Source organism: Equus quagga, chromosome 13 (genome assembly GCF_021613505.1).
Source record: "Equus quagga isolate Etosha38 chromosome 13, UCLA_HA_Equagga_1.0, whole genome shotgun sequence".
NCBI classification, from domain to species: Eukaryota; Metazoa; Chordata; class Mammalia; order Perissodactyla; family Equidae; genus Equus; species Equus quagga.
In genome coordinates this window covers 27,995,419-28,014,996 of record NC_060279.1, presented here as the reverse complement: position 1 = coordinate 28,014,996, position 19,578 = coordinate 27,995,419, and the positions used below count along the sequence as shown (strand labels likewise).

General features: G+C 37.1%; 1 protein-coding gene across 1 annotated transcript in view; it reads right to left on the bottom strand.

Annotated features, from left to right (window-relative positions):
- Positions 1 to 438: 438 nt before the first annotated feature.
- The window catches only part of LOC124249711 (complement receptor type 1-like), a 56,127-nt gene continuing 36,987 nt past the window's right edge, over positions 439 to 19,578 (bottom strand). Inside the window, exons 12-16 of the mRNA XM_046680952.1 lie at positions 14,356 to 14,406; positions 10,467 to 10,520; positions 8,918 to 8,949; positions 8,357 to 8,417; positions 439 to 1,268 (exon numbers count right to left, since the gene is read on the bottom strand). Coding sequence (XP_046536908.1) covers positions 8,400 to 8,417; positions 8,918 to 8,949; positions 10,467 to 10,520; positions 14,356 to 14,406 — 155 coding nt within the window. The 3' untranslated portion in view covers positions 439 to 1,268; positions 8,357 to 8,399. The remainder of the gene's footprint in view (positions 1,269 to 8,356; positions 8,418 to 8,917; positions 8,950 to 10,466; positions 10,521 to 14,355; positions 14,407 to 19,578) is intronic.

Here is a 19,578-nt window from a genome sequence, read left to right as displayed (position 1 = left end):
TGCCTCCTCCAACTGCTGCTTGTCTCTCTGTGTGGTGCTCTGGATGCTCATGGGGCTCCACCTGCCACTGCTTCTCTCTCTGTGTGGTGCTCCCAGCAATCATGTGACTGGAGCACACTGCTGGAGTGCCAGGCAGGAACAGAGTGCCTCTTCCCAGCTCTCCCTCTAACTGGCCCCTCTCTCACTGTGCCGCTCTCCTGGCGAATGTGGGGCTGGATCGTGAGGCTGGAGCGCCAAGTGGGAATAGAGCACCTCTCCTCAGCTGTTCCCTTCCTCTAGCCATGGAGCAGAGAAGCCCTGATGTACTGAAGGCTCTGAGATGCGAGGGGCAGGAGGGATGACAGTGGGAGTGGAAAGCTTGGTGATGGGCCCCAATTAAAAGCACACTCTGCTTTCAGATAAAACACACTGGAAATAAACGCACCATCACAAATGAAACTTCTCCAAACCTACATTTTATTTTATACCAGATTTGAAGATCCAATTTTCAAAAAGTGAACAATAAAGAACTCTATACATGGGACTCTCATTTCACTTCAAACTCATTCTTGCAGTTTTAAGAATCTTTTAAATTCAAACATGCTTCTTTCCCTGTTATTTAAATAAAAGAAAACTAGTTTCCCTATATTGTTAAGTAATTGACAAAAAGAACATAATTTATATCTTCACAAATATAGCAATTTCACATATAGATATATTAAATTGAAAAAACTAAATTTGAAGCGAAACTAGTATACCAGTCAATTTATTTTGATAAGCATAACAATCTTTGGTTGAAAAGCGCCTCAGTTTGGCTTTAAAAAAGTAAATAGTACAGCCATGCCTTGCTTTTAAGCAAGTGCTACATTCTTGAAGAGTATGTGAAAATGGGCACAGTAAACCTCCAACTCTATATTGAATTCAGAATTCCTGTTTATTCTGCCCAAATTTATCTTCCTGAAGTGTCTCATTAGAGATTACAAAGGGAAGGAACACGTGCAGTGCATTATTAACATGACTTTAGGAGTGAAACAATGTTCACTCCAGGCCACTGTTGAGTCCCCAACTCATATTCTTCTCAGGGCAACGTTTCTTGGGCCCAATTTGTGCTACTAAATATAACAGCGTAAAACCAAACTTTAGAAATGTAATCTGAATCAGCGTGGCGTCCCTCCTCTTCTCCCACTGGCTTGCTTGAGAGACGCTGCCAGTGAGGGCTCAGAAGAGGCGGGATCTACTTCACCTGAGCATAACGTGCTGCCTGAGCTGTTTCCTTTTTCAGTCTCTTCCTACAACAGACAGAAAATACATAATTAAGTTTTCTTTCCTGAAATGCACGGCTTCATTTTTCCTATGCCTTTTAGCAAATGAGGTGAGATGCACAGAACGACTAAGATTCTGATACAGCTAGAGGTTATCTGACAAACTTATTTCAGACAATTCTGCCTACTTTTAGATGACATATTACAGTAAGACATCTCCTTATCCAAGTAGGGACAGAAAACCACCTCAGCCAGAATTTAGAGTGGATTCTAAATCTCTTAAAGATAGAATTCTCTTGAAGAAAACTACAAGACCACAGTGTTCACTCTGTACCATGAGCTGGTATCCTTGTTATGGGTGTTAGAGCTCCCTAACTTTTTACAGAAGTAGCAACTGATTCTGAATCCTTATCGATTCCTTACACTGGTTTACTGATTTTTTAAAAAGGTGAAGAACAAATGCCATCCATAAACTTTATAGCTTCTTTAAATCACCAGCAAGTTACAAATAATTTTTTTTTAAGATTGACACCTGAGCTAACATCTGTTGCCAATTGTCTTTTTTTTCTTTCTTCTTCTTCTTCTCCCCAAAGTCCCCCACTACATAGTTGTATATTCTAGTTGTAGGTCCTTCTGGTTGTGCTATGTGGGACACCGCCTCAGCATGGCCTGATGAGCAGTGCCATGTCCACACCCAGGATTCTAACTGGCAAAACTCCAGGCTGCTGAAGCGGAGCGTGTGAACTTAATCACTCAACCACAGGGCTGGCCCCACAAATAATTTTTTAAAAACAGAATTTACCCTATGAACTATAAGAGTATTTTCCAATAGTAGTCTTAGTTAAGGAAGTCAAACTTGTTCAAAATCCCAATTTTCAGTGTTCTTGCTTTTAAACTTTAAGGTCTGAAGGAATATAAACAAACTCGTGAAGACTTTTTACAATAACAATATATAAAACCAATTTTAGACTTGTTGAAAGACTGAATCTTAAGAGTTGGCATTAACCTTTGAACAAAAAAGATTTCAAAATCACTTTCTTTACAAATAAAATGTAATTTCATTTTGAACTATCTAGCTCCAAATTTGGATATTTTATTAAAAAAAAAATCATTTCCCCATCTTAACACTACCAGGGATTGTGTTTAGTCCATGCATTGTCATAAATAGGTTTTCCTTCTTTTTATGGCTGAATAGTATTCCATTGTATGTGTGTATATATTTTCTTTATGCATTCATTCGTCAATGGACACTTAGGTTGTTTCCATGTCTGGTTCTTGTAAATAGTGCTGCAATAAACAGGGAGGTGCAGAAACCTCTTCCACTCAGTGATTTAGTTTCCTTTGGATAATACCCAGAAGCTGAATTCCTGGATCATATGGTAGTTCTATTTTTAATTTTTTCAGGAACCTCCATATTGTTTTCCATAGTACCTATATGAATTTACTGTGGGTCTTAACATTTTAAAAGAATCAAAAGATAAACTGAGGCACTGGTTTGTGGAAACCATTTAGTGCGTCTGCTCTGCTGGAGTTGTTGATTTCTCCTGCTAAGTTCTGTTCGCAACACTCTCCTCTATTTCCCTACAAGACAAGGTAAAAAGATAGTGTCCGAGATAAACATAATGAGACACAGAAATTCAATTCCAGAAGCCCATTTAGAAAATGGACAATTGAAAAAAACCTGTATTTATAGTATTAAGACTCCCTGAACTAGGAAAAATGATTCTTTTAATATCAAATATTCAACATGGCTCACTCTAGAAACATTTATTCTACTTTGTATTATATTTTTGATTCTCTCCAAAACAAGAAACGGAGCAGTCACATGTAAAGTACTAGTAGACTTACTCATTTTAATTTCGAGCCAATGGCAAAGACTGGAGAGAAACACATTTTCCTAAAATCACAATTTTAAATCTGGCTCTAAGATGAAACTTTTAAAAACAAAACGATTCCCACAGTGTTCAAGTTCAATGACACCTCATTTACCCGTGACTGTCAAGGAAATCCTGTGTTCCAGTAAGAGAGTCTCCTAAATAACTGAAGTTTCCATCACACTTTCATTGTAACAACAGTTATCTTTCTAAAATCTATTATTGTTGTCCAGTGTTGTCAGAGAAATATAAAGCGAATCACATAGGTAATTTTAAAATTTCTAAAAGCCACATTTAAAGTAAAAGAAACATGAAAAATTAATTTTAATATATTTTACTTAGCCCAAGGCAGCCAAAACATTAACATTTTGCTATTTATTTTACTTTTTTTTGTACTAAGTCTTTGAAATCTGGAGTGTATTTTACACCTCCAGCACACCTTCCTCGGAACCGGCTACTTCTGAAGTCCTCAGTAGCCCCACGTGGCTATTGATTATTGCACTGGAAAATGTGGTTCTGGTCCCTGCCTTAGTAAATTGACTCTAAGAGACTAAAACTAAATTTGGACCAGTCAGTTATGCTTGCCACAGCAGACACTTCAGGGATGCCTACCAATGTAAGAGCCAACCAGGTTACTTTTGGGTACTTTGTTTCTCTTTGTGGGGGACCCATCATTATGAACCACCACTGTCACAGCACTATTCTTGCAATATGGCGATTTCTAAGGAATACTGTGGTGAGTGACGTAATAATTAGGCCTGTCAGTATTTCTCCAGGACCACTATATTTTTCTATTTTTCAAAGTCAGTAGTTTTTTTTCGTGCTGTAGTAGTAGAATCCTTTTCTTTAATTAGAATTTTAAATATAAACCCAATATATGAGAAAGATAAGTAAGCATTAATATAAATATTTATTTGATATAACAACGAACCTACTTGAAGATAAAAATCTGAAACAATCACTAACTACTGATATTTTATATTAACTTCAGGATTAATTTAACTTCAAATCTTTACAGACATCTTGAAGCTCACGACAGTGTGAAAACAACTTTCCTGTTTGGCTTTAGCCTCAAAGAAAATGCTAGGAGCCCAGGCAGACACACAGGGCTGGGTGTCTCTAGCTCTGCCACTCTAGCTGGTATGTTCTGTCTTTCCCTTTGCCCCTGCGATCAAAGACACCGCTTGGCTTTTACCAAGAAACTGCCCTTCCTGTTGGCCTTTGTAGATTCTGCTGTGAAACTCTTGATTGGAACCTGGGTAGCGCCTCACATTGTAAGTGGTGGGATACACATCTCCCTCTCTTCCCAGCTATGTAGACGTGCATTTTGGCACAAGTAGAGGAAGATTTCCAATTCATTTCATTCGAAGACAGAAGGTGGATGGGATTAAAGGGTTTAGGGCAGTGCAATTCATAATTTCCAAAATCTGAGGATATTTTTGTTAGTTTCTCTTTCATATGCTAAAAATATTCAGGTCAAGAGAAACAGATAAATGCCTTTACTGAGTTATTTACAAGTTGACAATGAATACATTTACAAAATTAAGTAAAATATATTTTGGTTTCTGCAAAAGGACATTTTTTTCGCCCTCTATTTACAATGAACAGATTCTGTGATTTTGCTAAACAATGTCCTCACTTCTGGATTCACAGCTGCTAGAAGGTAAAGTCTGATAAAAGGATGAGGAGACATTACTGGAGCGTAAGGCAAAGCAAAACCCGTCAAGACACTTCATGTTACATTTAGAAAAGGAATGGTAGAAGAAAACATCAATAACTGAGCAAAGGCACTGGGATTCTAAGTGTCCTCTGATGTTTCCTCCTAACATATCTTAGCTCAGGTTATTGCTGTCTAAACATTCACTGAATATTTTTCAAAAGAAAGGACATCTCTGAAAAGAAACACAAAAGGAGGCAGACACCATTTAACAATAAAAGCAAATCTGTCTCATTTCTTCTCAGAGAGAAATAAATTTTCCTTCTCTGCGGCTCTCATCAATCAGATATGTGCTGAACAGAGGAAGGGAAAGGGGCTGAATACAAATAGTGACATCAAACCCAAAGGCAGCAAGAGTGGCCTAATAAGTGGGGTCAAATCAATGACAGAGGAGAATGGAGGTAAACCCGATCATGAGGTTCATAGATTAAGAGTTCTCTGATTCTCACTTAGGAAATTGAAACAGGAAGTTTGCACAAGAAGCTACGTTAACTTGGGAGTCTTACAGATCATCCAGCAGATGAACAGATTCTCAATTTCTGTGCAATCTGTTTACCTCTGAAACCATTTAGCCTGAAGAGAATAATGTAAACTCTTTCTCACAGAAAACCGACTCTGTGAGGAGAAGGGGTCCTTATTTTGAGGGAATACATGGAGCATATATTAATCCATGTCATATTGTCTTGGACATCATTTTTATGACAAGTCATATATTCTCAGCTGCAGCTGGACTTCTGCAGCGAGTGCAGTTTCTTCCCAGGCACATTTGTTTTCATCCTGAGAAGATCCCTGTAAAACTTAGTATATGACCTCCTTAGTATATGATCCAAATTTGATAAATGTGCTATCGAAACTAATTACAAAAATCTGTTATCTATTAATTTTCTGTTTAAAATTTTTTGAAGAGTCTGTTCAATGCTCATGAATTTGAGAGCCAAGTAGAAAAATGTTCACGTTAATTTAATCCTTCAAGTTTTTACCGTATGTCTTTATACTTGCCCCCACCTCAACTGGCCACTATACATATTAAATCCAAAAAACTTGTGTAACATTCATTTACGCAGACAGCTAAAAAATTATGAGGTTATTGAATTAGTCATTATTAATATAACATTAAAAATAGGTTTAAGTTATAACAAATAATAAATAACCTTAACGCAAAAAAAAAGAAAACAATTTAGTCACAGGTAATAAAATACATAAGTAATGCAAATAATTCTAAAGAACTTAGTGGGATGATTTAACCATGCGTTTATGGAAAGAAATAACTGCAAACAAGTGAAAACATTAATGTAAACTAAAGGCATCTGTTTTCGGAATCACGTGGTCATGACGTGCAGAACAGGACTCAAGAAACAGCAAAGGACGGGGAAGCGCTGTGGAGTCTAAGCCTGGAAAGTGTGGGAGAAACATAAGAAAGGACACTGGAAGGGAAAGGAAGGAGCATGTAGATGGGCGCATTTCAGACCAATTGGGATCCTATTCCATTCTTAGCTGAAGAACAAGAAACAGAAAACTATGGCAGAATACTTTAACCTTGTGGCCATTTTTCATCAAGTAATTTAAATATGTCGAATGACCTTAAAAATGAATACTTATACTATTTTGGTACTGTGGTATGAAGGCTGTATCAGGGTAAGTGTGTTCCCAAATCATCATAAGTATACTTTACATCAGATCCATTTTGTACCAAATTTTAACAGCAACTGGGGATTATCTGTACCTGGGACCCTGCCTGCTTCCAGAGGCACCCCAGAAATAGAGAAGGAATTGCACATAGTCTATCATCCTGTAAAGGATTTTCTCAGGCAACAGCCAATTTGGGGGGAGGATCCTGGAATTAAATAGTGCAAAGAATATAATAAAAATCTTGACTTCTTTTAAAGGAAAGCAAATAAAGCTAAGTTTAATTAGCCCATACCTTTTTAAAAAACATACACATAGATCAGGATTCTTTAAAAAATCCAATTATCTTAAGCAGGAGAAAAAACTGACAATGAACCTGACGGTGTTTCTTCAAATTTCAAGAATGTGGGCACATCAGTAACAGTCGACACCCGGGACACTTCAAGTGTCGTCCAGGCCCAGCAGCAGCAGCGCTCGGAGCGCATTAGAAACGGAACCTCAGCTCACTGACGCTGCTGAGCCTTTAATCTGGGGTACAGAGCTCAGATCATTGCTCAGCTTTCAAGGATCCTTTAACTGGGAGCCAGAGAGTCTGATTCATATTCTCAAGGAAGCTTTAAGGATTTTGACCCAGTGATATTTTAAACAAAGAAGGAAAGTGAGGAGCAGAAAGCTATTTTGTTTTACTTTCTTGAGAGGTCATTTCTACACAAACATTTTGGACCTGTAAAAATATTCCACTGATAGTATTTCCTAGTCAGACTGCTGTGTATATGTAATTTTAAAAATATACTAGTGATAGAGAAATCAAATGTGCATATCATGTGTTCCACAAATATAAGATTTAAGGTTCAAATGAAGGAATCATGGGTATTTTACAAAAACAATCACATAATATAAAAAAAGTTTGAGCACTTTGAGTGAAGAAGATACCTTTATTACATAGTCCAAACCCAGTGAGTAATATAAAAGGAAAATATACCATAAAACCACAAATACCAAAAGTCTTAAACCTTCTGGGTTTGATTCCAAAGCTATATCTAAAGTAACAGGGGAAAAAAATTCACTAAAACCCAGAAATTCCAAAGCCCCTAATGTTGGTCTGAGCTCCAGGATTTATTCTAAGTCTTTCATTAAATTGTAAATTGTCTCGTTAAAATTTAAGTTTGCTGTTTAAAAACTCTATTCCCCTTAGAAGAATTGTATTTGCACCTTTTTTCCATTCTAAGCCCCTCCCCCTTTTCATTTCTATAGATAAAAAGACAAAGTTAATGTGCCTTGTAAATCTTACTCTTCTCAGCAGCTTTAAGTTTTACCCCATCAGTTTTACTGTAACCTAGTAAATTAAGAGAACACAAGAGGGAAATCAGACAGTGTTGCTTTAATTCCTCAGTTTCACATGGATAAATAACAACTCTATGTGGGAAGAAATCAAATTGTGTATTTGAATGAGGCAACTACAGAGCTCCTTACAACTACCTACGTTACACAGTCAAATGGAACTTTCCTCATGAAAATTCCCGTGACTTCAACTCTCCAAGTCTCCCCAGTGAGTTATTTTAGATTTAAGCTCGGCCACTACTCCATGTAGGAAACAGGCGATACCTAGGGTAGGCAAGGCCCCATAATGGTCCATGATTCCTGCAGAACTTAAACCTTAAATACCAAAGAAATTGTTCTTACACAGAAAACAGTGGAAGCAACTCTGCACAGGTTACGCTTGTTACAATTATATTAAAAGCAGCTGAACATATTTTTAGTAAAGAAATGCAATTCATCTGGAACACTCATGCAGGCACATTTTTAAAAGAGAAGGCATGCAATACAAACAAAAGCTGCAAAAAAGCATGTCAAGAATGAGAAGAACTAGTAAGTTAGAAAAGCATGCTTTAATTTACCGTCTCTTCCCGGTGCGAAGACATTTACACAGGCTGGCGCCAATTACTGCAACATCAACAGCTACAACAAACCAGGAAACAAGTGACATGTGAGTGAAAACTAATTACCAAGAATCAAAATCTAGCAGAAGAAAGAAATGTTGGTTACATTTCAGTGGTCAGAAAAGCTTTTAAATCACATGAACGTTTCTATTCCATCTGGACTCTCCAGGATCTCAGCCCAGTCCCCTGGAATCACTTAGACCGTCCACAGTAGGTCGGAGAAGAGCCCCTGCTTAACTGAGAAGGTGACCCAGAGCATATTTGGGGAGCAAACTCATATGACCGATTATCTTGACAAAACATGTGTTATTTAGGGTTTGTTACTAAGTGGACATCTAGAATATAAAAGAATATACAGTCACCAACACAAGGTAGTATATCACATAAAAAAGCTCACGTTTCTGGTTCACTTTATGTCAAGCTATAAGAATTACAGAAACTGAAAAATCATTAAGAAAATAATGCACTTCTTCACAGTAATATTTTGATTTGAGTAGTATCAAAGTTTGGGATACGTACAGTAACAACAATCACAGCAACAATTCCTCCACCTGAAAAACAACGAAAACAGTCTGAAGATAATCTAGTACATATGGGTCTCCAGACAGTAGCAGCATTTTACTTTTCATGAGATCATCTAAAAACTACAGCAAAGAGAAGTTTATCAATCTAGTTTTAGGGTGACGGCTAATGCATCTGGGTCATTTTGATCACAGAACATTTCTAATCAGATTTCAGGTTTAAGATCCACCTTGTGAAACTCCTCATAGGAACCTCACTTTTCCTGGTTTTACACTGTAGCTACCACACCAGGATATTTAGTAAAGGTTATCAGAACAACTAGAATTCACTAGTTTAAAGGAAAATTGGTTTAAAAATGTATTATCCCATTATAGTTGGTTTAGTTCAGTAGTCATCCCATCATTTCTTATGATTTTGTTAGGAATTAAATTTATATTTTTTCCCCAAAAGTGAGTCTGTGGAATAAATCATAAATAAAGTTCCATTAATTGAACACACAGATGCAATCTGCAGTGTCTTCACAAACAATACTTTATCATATCATCAACCCCTCCTTATTCCCCTCAACAAAAAAATTAAGATATAGTCCAAATTACCAAGGCAATTCTTTCTAAGAATGTAAATGAAACACCAGGCACGTGGGTAAAAACTGTGCCTAGAAACTTAAACATGCATTTAAGTGAACATGTTCTAACTATCCAGAGAGCAATAAATACTACTACAAAATCTTAATTCATAGAAATGTTTGTCAGTAGTACCACTGCTTCTAAATTGCCATTATTCTATTAATTTTCTCTAAATTGAAGCATAAAATGTCATGTTTAATTCTGCTTTTTTCATTTAAGAAAAAATTTTCAAGTGTTTCACATCTTAAGATGGCACTGTAGTGACAGGCACAGTTTGACCACAGTGTTCAGAGGGCAAATATAACAAGCCTACAGTGCATTTTATAAAAGGATTAATCTTACTAATAAATTTGTCTAATGTAAATAACAGTAATAGATATTTTTCTTCATTTCTTTATCAAGAAATCTTTGTATTTTATTTAACTGTCACAACTACACTTCATTATTTTCTATAACACAAATTGTGTGAACTATGTGAGCCTACATAACGTGTGCTACACCAGCCTGTTATAGAAAAAAATTCACCCAACTTAAAGTATTTTATGGTTTGTGGATATAAGGTACGACTAGAAAGAAAATTTATCTACAAATTGCCATCCCCAAATAACACTATCACATGGAAAGTAAGTTATGTTTTATATATTTTAACCTACATACAACCCTTGCATTTAAGAAAGTTACCTCACCTGCTAGGAATCCTAATTTGGGGCAGCTCTTAAGAAATGTATCATCTACATGTGGCTATACATACTACTGCTTCCATTTGTCATGGTATTTGCACTATTAAAATAACTACAAAGGTCAATTATCATCAATCTGTGACATGTTGTTACTTCCTTAACTACAGAAAGTTGAAATATGGTATTTCCATGAAGAACTTTAAGGTCTCATAATGCAGGTTATCATAACCAGAATAATACCTAAAGTTTTCATGTTTTGAAGCGGTGGTGATTCAAAACTGCAACTGGGATGTCCTAGAAAAAAAGAAAAAAGTGGAAATGGAAATAAGTAAAAAAAAAAAAGAAGAAGAAGAAGAAAAAATAATGAGGCTTAAGACTGCGAAATTCATAGGTTTGATTTTTTTTGCCTTTGTACAAAAACCCTTATAACTTCACATTCATATATAAATTATATTAATGCTTCTTAGCAAAAGTAGTATCACAAAGTATTATGAAGTTTCATTTAACATCACCAGCACTCTTCTCCCTATGCAGTAACATTTCTTGTGACAATTCTGCTGTACAGCCAGCAAATTTATCATTAGTGTACTGCCAAAATTAGCATATGGACTCAATGTGATTTTCCTTAAAATTAAAAGATAAAGGAGGGCTTGATAAGTTGATTTGCAATAAAAGGAAAGTTTAGCATAATAAGGGCCATTTATGAAAAAGCCATAGCAAACATCATACTAATGGTGAAAGTCTGAAAGCTTTCCTCTTAAGATAAGGAACAAGACAGGATTCTTGTGTTTGTCACTTCTATTCAACATAATAATAGAAGTTCTAGTCAGAGCAATTAGTCAAGAAAAGAAACAAAAAGCATCCAAATTGGGAAGGAAGAAACAAAATGATCCCTATTCCAGATGACACATTCTTTTACATAGGAAACACTAGAGATACACATGTGCACTCACGCACACACACAAACACACAAACCTGTTAGAACTAACAAATGAATTCAGCAAAGTTGCAGGCTACAAAATCAACACGTAAAAATCAGTTGCTTTTCTATACATTAACAATGAACAATCCAAAAATGAAATATAAAACACAATTTCATTTATAATAGCATCAAAAAGAATAAAATACTTAGGAATAAACTTAACCAAGAAAGTGAAAGACTCATATACTGAAAACTACAAAACACTCTGAAAGAAATTGAAGACATAAATAAGTGAAAAGGCATCCTGTGTTCATGGATTGGAAGACTTAGTTTTGTTAAGATGTTAATACCATAAAAAGAAATCTATAGTAAATGCAACCCCTATCACATCTTGAATATGAATTTTGCATAAACAGAAAAATCCAACCTATAATTCATATGACATCTCAAAGGACTAGGAATAGTCAAGAGAATCTTGAGAAAGAAGAGTGAAGTTGAGAGGACTCACACATCCTGGTTTTAAAACTTACTAAAAAGCTACAGTACTCAAAACAGAGTGGTACTGGCATAAGACAGACCAATGGAATAGAAGAGAGGGCCTAGAAATGAACCCTTGCATAGGTGGTCAAACGATTGTCCACAAGACTGCTGAGAACATTCCATGAGGAAAAGGCAGTCTTTTCATCAAATTGTTCTGGGAAAACTGCATATCTACATGCAAAAGAATGAAGTTAGACCCTTATCTTACACTACACACACAAATTAATTCAAAAGGGCTCAAAGAACTAAACTTAAAAGAGCTAAAACCATAAAACTCTTAGAGGAAAACTTAGAGGACAAGTTTCATGATGTTGGATCTGGCAATTTCTTGGCTTGGATGTGACACCAAAAGCACAGGCAACAAAAGAAGAAATAGATAAACTGGATTTCTTCAAAATTAAAAAGCTTGTGCACCAATGGAAACTATCAATAGAGTGAAAAGGCAATCCACACAATGAGAGGAAACATCCAAAAATCATATATTTGATAAGGGATTAATATCCAAAATATATAATGACCTCCTAAAACTCCATAACAAAAGAACAAACCAATTCAAAAATGGGCAAAGGACTTGTCCAGACATTTCTCCAATCAAGACATACAAAAGACCAATAAGTGCATGAAAAGATAACCCCTAATCCTTATGGAAATGCAAAGAAAGACCACAATGAGATGTTACCTCACATATATTTGGATGGTTATTATCAAAAAACAGAAAATAATAAGTGTTGGAAAAGAGGTGGAGAAATTGGAAACTTTGTGCTTCACTGGTGGGAGGCGGGAATGTAAAATGGTGCAGCCACTGTGCAAGACAGCACGGTTGTTCCTCAAAGAGTAAACGGAATTCCCATATAACCCAGCAATTATACTCCCATGTATATACCCCCTAAAATTGAAAACAAGGACTCATATACTTGAATGTCAATATTCAGAGAGGTGTTATTCAGAATAGCCAAAAGGTGGAAGCAACCCAACTGTTTATCAACAGATGAATGGATAAACTAAATACTAAATACTAAATACAAACAATGGACGATTATTCACACATAAAAAGAAATAAAGTTCTGACATATGCTACAAGATGGATGAAATTTAAAAACAAGTGAAATAAGCCAGAAGTGATTCCACTTGTATGAGGTACCTATGACAGTCAAATTCATAGAGACAGAAAGCAGAACAGTGGTTACCAGGGCTTGGGGAATGGAGTTATTGTTTAGTGGGTGTAAAGGGTCAGTTTGAGATGAGGAAAACGTTTTGGAGATAGCAGCAAAGGTTGCACAACATGAATGTACTCAATGCCACTGAAGTGTACACTTAAAAGGGTTAAAATGGTAAAAAAATAAAAGTCGATCTTGAAAAATTAACATAGAAGAGTAGCCTGAACATTTCTGAAAAGGCACTGTTTTACTAGATATTAAAACATATCATAGAGCTACAGAAAAAAAAAGAAAACAGGTGCTGGCATAGGATTGGACAGAGTTCAAGGGAACAGAAAGATGACTAGAACACCTATGAATTTAGTGCATGATAAAAATTGGGACTTTACATGTGACTACAGTTAACAAGACACTATTGTGACTTGAAATTTGCTTAGAGGGAGGATCTTAAGTGTTCTCACCACATACACACAAAAAAATAGTAACTGTGAGTTGATGGATGTGTCAATTAGCTTAATTATGTCACAATGTATACAACATTGTGATACAGGGTATCAAGCTGTACAACTGAAATAGAAACAGCTTTTATTTGGAAATTATATCTTAATAAACCTGAAAAAATTTGTTTCATTTAATTACAAAAAAAAATTGGGACTTTAAAACAGTTGGACAGAAGACAACTTACTCAACAAATGGTGCACTTAGCCATTGGATGGGGGTGGGGAGAGTGGAGAGGAGCCCTATCTCATTCCGTGTACCATAACGACTTTCAGATGTACCAATGATTTAGATGCAAAGAATATAATCAGAATGCACAGTTGAAATGTTCATATAACTTAGCATGGGGAAGACCTACAGCTTTTAATAAGAAAGACACAACACTCATAGCCTTTAGGGAAAAATCAGTACATCCAACTACTTATTAACGTGAAACTTCTACATATACAAATGACCACAGATGGGAGAATAGTTAAATGAAATATAATATATATTAAAGTCATCACTAAAAAGGATGGGAATATATCTACATACAACCCAAGTCATTAAGTTGAAAAAGTCCAAGTTTCAGACAAATATGAACATCATGATGCCACTTTTGGTTAAGAAAAAAGAAAAAATGCCAAAATATGTATAACTACACATATAAGGATGTCGATGTACACAAATACATAAAAAGACACCTTGAACTATTTAGTGATTAACTCGGGTAAAGGACGAGAGAAAGAGAAGGAGAACTCATCTTTTGGTCTGTATACTTTTGTAAAGTTTAAAATTTTACAAATCTATATTCATATACTTACATAATTAAAAGTTATAAAAAGCAATCCATATCATAGAAAAATATTTTAGAAACGAAATAGAAAAATGAGCAAAGGACATGAACAAATAAACGTAGACCAAAAAAAGTTCAGCTTCCTTGATAAAGAAATGCAGATGAATATACGACATCATTTTTCAGTCATCATCTTATCAAGCTCTTAATGAGAGAAGTAGGAGAAAGTTATTGAACCTGGAGAACTCGACACCCGAGGTGGCTTGGTTGTAACAGCAGGTTTGGAACCTGGAAAAATAAATTTGATTCAATTCACCACCCTTATTGATACAAAATTAGGAATTTAATTTTGATTTTTGATTTTTTAAAGAGATTATTTCTCAAAATGGAAAATACACATACTTTCTAATATTGCAATTCCACTTCTGGGAATTTAACCTAAACATATATTTCCACGAGCACATAAGAATGTATGCATAATAATGTTCACTATAGCTTTGTATTTTATGATGGAAAGCCTACCAGTTAACTAATAATAAATCATAAAATTAATGCGTTCAGAGTAAACGTGTGAGTTTTTTAAAGAAATTCCCACCCAAGTAGTATCATACTAGTTAGTTTATAGCCTTTTCTTTTCCACTTAGCATTTCATGGACATTTTTTGATATCAGCACAATCAGATCTACCTAGTACTCCAGGGGGCTGCCAGGTACTAGGTTACAGGAATGATAAAAAGGCGTTCTAATTACCATATTGACATGCGTAATTCCCCTCAATCCTTTAAATATCAGGGCCATAGGAAATACACAAATTAGAATCCAGTACTTGAGATTTGTTTGAGTTCAACAGTCTTATTAAACAAGGGGCAACTCCAGCCCACAGAAATGGTGTTCCCTGAGTAAGCAGAGCCAGACTAGGAGCCTGAGCGAGATCTGCCCAGGCCACGGCTCCGCCCACTGCCCCTGCTGTCTCCTGCTTCTGCTGCAACCAAGGAGAAGCCAGAGACAGCAGCACTGCAGTCAGGAAGACGGCTGCTTCCACCACCTCAAAGTCATCTCTCAACTCTGAAGCGCAGCAGTTGATCGGGAGTCCCTGCAAGAAAGCCTCCATTTCAATTCAACAAAAAAGGACTTTTCCTGCCTTTCAAGTGCTATGAAATTCAGTTTCTGTTGCCAAAGCAAACTGTCCAGTAAAGAGACAAAGAATAATTACATGGAGTGGGGAGGGGTGGGGGGTAGTATGGGGGAGCAAAATTTGCCACCCCAAAATGTGTCTCTTTGGCATGAGGATTACTTTAGGCTAATTAATTTAACAAACAGAAGATGTGGGAAACTTTTCTTTTTACTTGCCCCTTAACTGCTTAAAAGAATTTAGACAGAGGGCCTGTTTCAGGAAGAGAGCTGTCACCAGAGATAACTCCAAAGAATGTGAGCTAGGTGTGGCAGACCGGGGGCACTGAGCAAGGCCTGCTTGTTCAAAGCCTTCCGTGTGTCCTTGAGTCTCTGCGTGGCACGGCAATCACTGGTTTGCAAGCATGTGCCCTTCCCATCTTCCTGTAAACTGTCCTCCTCCCTGGTGCAGTCCCAGTCCCCTACCCGCTTCTTCTTAGCTCAGGATGGCACATGAGCCTCAATTGCCTGACTGCCTGTGGGTCTCAATTCCTATGGGGCCCCCGTACATATGTAATTAAATTTATTTTTCTCCTGTTAATCTGTCTTATGTTTATTTGATTATCAGACCAGCCAGAGAACCTAGAAGGGTATAAGCAAAATTATTCCTCCCCAACAGTCGGTGTAGTTGGCAGGAGATACCTCACTGGTGGGGCGATGCTCACTCCGGGGCTGCTGCAGCTGAGAGATCCTGGGACCCCTGACAAGCGATGGCGGAACGTAAGAATTCTTACCATGTCGGTCTCCCAGATCTCTACCTGCAGGGTCTGGTGCAAACAAGAGTGGTCAGTGCTTTTGCCTTTTCTTCATTTAGAGCGGCAGGAGAAAATAGTTTTGGAACTAGTTTCTTGGGTATAGCCACTCAGGTAAAGATTTGTTGTAAGTATTCTCAGTTTTTATTGATCCTTTTCCTCCCAGAGACAGTGACTATTTTTCTTTATCTCTGTCTGCTGTGGTGTTTGTCATAAGAACGGAAACGATAAGGCAGAACACAGGCATAGGTCCTATAAGCCTGCTGTTCCAGCCAGCCTCACAGACTGGTGAGTTCCCAGTTCTCCCCAGACTGGTGTCTATTTAGACAAACTTTGCTGTGGGTTAATATGCATATGAAGTCAACGCTGTTGCTAAGGGATATCTTGGAAACATTAGTTTGACTTCAAGAAACCCAAGGCTTAGCTAAAGCTGTTAATGTGCATGCAAGATGAGGTTTTCCTTTCGTCTTGTTCTATGTCTTGAGAGCTTGGCTTTCTGATCAGTGAGAATATTCTCTCTGGTCTCCACCCTGCGTAAGGTGCATGCACCAATGTGTATCTTGGTAGCTAGTCGAACAGAGGGCTTCCAAGACATGAAGTTACAAGCGGCACTCTCTGTGCCAGTTCTCAGGGGAGTCTGTCATAAGGGGTCCCATCCATAAGGGGTTTTGTTGTCTCAAACTTCATTGTTTTGTTAGTGCTGCAAAAAGTCTCACTCCAGTAGTGTCTGCCCAGTGTCACAGATCAGCAGGTCTGTGACTGGACGCGTCTCATATTTTCACGGGAAACCAGACACCATTTTCACTACACCATTCTTACTGCCTACTAACAACAAAGGCCTTTGCTGTCTTAAGCTACTTCTGAGAAGGAACTTTCTGGATCTTGTGAGGGCTGCATCTTTTCTACTCTAGTTTGGGACGCCTCTTGCATCCATGGTTAAGCCATAAAAGGCTTACTGGTTTTAGTTGCTATTGAGGTTAATAGATCCTATTCATCAATGGCCAGAAGAGGAACCGTTTGAATTGGAAAAACTTCTACATTTAAAACAAAATTTTTTGAGAGAGCTCTCATCCTAAGCAATTGTCTTACTGGTACCTACACAAAGTCCAAATGGAAAGGTAGATACAAAGACGTATCATGGCGAGCCTTAAGAACTCACTCAATAAGATGAAAGGCCAGAAATTAGACTTAGAAGAAAATTAAAGTCCCCATCCAACATAAATTCCCCTCCTTAAAATCTGGCCCCATCTCCTCAGCAAAATCCCTCAGCTCCCAAAACTCCTCCTCTCCCCAGAAAATTCTTTAAACACCCAGCTGCTTATTTTAGCTTCTCTTTTCATACAACATTTACAGAGAGCACTCTGGCTTCATCTCTAAGCCCAGAATATACAGTACACACGTAAATACTAAAAGCCAGGAAATAAACTTAACAGAAGCACCAAGGACAGAAAATAAGGCTCAGACATAAGGCTCATTTTGCTGGGCTCTATAATTACACTCTGCCAGCTTCAGGCCCTCCTATGCAATGTCCTTTTGCAGATATATCCGAGGTGGGGGTTCAAAATGGCATAGAGGAAGAGCCCGAACTTATCTTTTCCCACAGGCACAACACATAAACTACATATGGATCAATTCTACCTGAAAGAAACAGAGCTAGTGGAGCACCTTCCACAACACGGGAGAAACACGACCACACTGAGACGCCCAGGAGAGGCAGAGAAATGTTCCTGCCAAAACCCCTACCACGGTGTGGCCGCACAGAGAGTCCCAAACAAGATAAACCCAAAGAGATACACACCAAGACACATTATAATTAAAATGTCAAAAGTTAAAGAAAGAATCTTAAAAGCAGCAAGAAAAAAAAAACCAACTAGTCAAGTACAAGGGAACCCCTAGAAGGCTATCAGGTGACTTTTCAGCAGAAACTTTACAGACCAGGAGTGGCTTGATATATTCAAAGTGTTGAAAGGTAAAAAAGCTTACAACCGAGAATACTCTACCCTGCAAGGTTACCATTCAGAATTAAAGGAGAGATAAAGAGTTTCCAAGACAAGCAAAAAATAAAGGAGTTCAATGCCACTAACCTGGCCTTATAAGAAATGTTAAACGGACTTCTTTAAACAAAGTACAAAAGGCCATAACTAGAAACAAGAAAAGATATGAAAGAAAAAACCAAACCGGTAAAGGCGACTATATAGAAAAGACAGTGGATGAACCACTTATAAAACTAGTATGAGGGTTAAAAGGCAAAAGTAGAAAAATCAACTGTAACTACATTAAGTAGTTAAGGGATATACAATATAAAAACATGTAAAATATGATGTCAAAAACATAAACCATGGGGTCAGCCTGGTGGCCTCGTTAAGTTGCGTGCACTCCAGTTCACAGCCCAGGTTTGGCTCCCGGGCACAGACCTACACTGCTCTGTTAGTGCCATGCTGTGCAGGTGGCCCACATACCAAAAAATAGAGGAAGAATGGCATGGATGTTAGCACAGGGCAAATCTTCCTCAGCAAAAAAGAAAAACAACAAAAAACCTACACCATGGGAACTTTTAGAATGTGTTCACACTTAAGCAACTTTCAACCTAAAATAAGCTGATATATATATATCTGAAAATCTGATATGTCCCAGTATAATGTTATCAGTCATAATTCCGGTTTTTATCTTAAAATGTTGTCTGCCACAGAAATAACCAAATTTCCTTGTCAATTCCCTGATAATGAACTCTCATCAGATCTTTAATAATGGGCATTCTTAAGTCTTTTGTCTTTTACAGAGGGTTATTGTTTTATTCTGATGCTTTTACAAAAGCATTCCTACAAAAGTGCTTTATCTTAAAGGAGAACTCGTGGAACGAACTTGCACAATACGGTTTCTGATAACTTCAAGATCATAAAACTGAACAGAGTAAGAATTTCCATAACTAGTAGAAAACCTGGATTCAATCATTACAAGAATTAATTCCATGGGACTAAATGAACTGACGAGGATGATTATAATTTTTTATAACTTTTTTCTCTGCAACACTGCTGATTTATTTTCAATGTTTTGGTTTTCCATATTTAAGGAAATGTTTTTCTCTTTTTCTCTTAAGCTACCTATAACTTAGAGCAATTTGGTAAAATAGATACCTTTTTGAACAAAGATGAAAGATTTATCTTTTTCTCCCTGGCTGATTCCTCCAGAATTTGGAAACTCTCCGTGAGTATTCTATTTTCATGGTAATACAGTTATTTGCATACGTTCTCTAAGAATCTGTTCTCCTTGTAACAGGACACAGAAGCATTGGTTATATTACCAAGGCTTTATTGGAATGTCATATTGGAGAGAGACATAGATAGACTCAAATATGACTAGACAGCTTTAAGGCAATATTGACTTTATGGAACCAACAAAGGCCCTTGGAAAAATCAGCCTGGTATCTTGCATACAGGGCTCCTGACAGCCTTACCAGGTGAGTAAGAAGGTCACTTCCTAGCAAACTCAGGAACCTCAGGATATTTTGGGGACCTCAAGAAGACAAGAATTAACCCAAA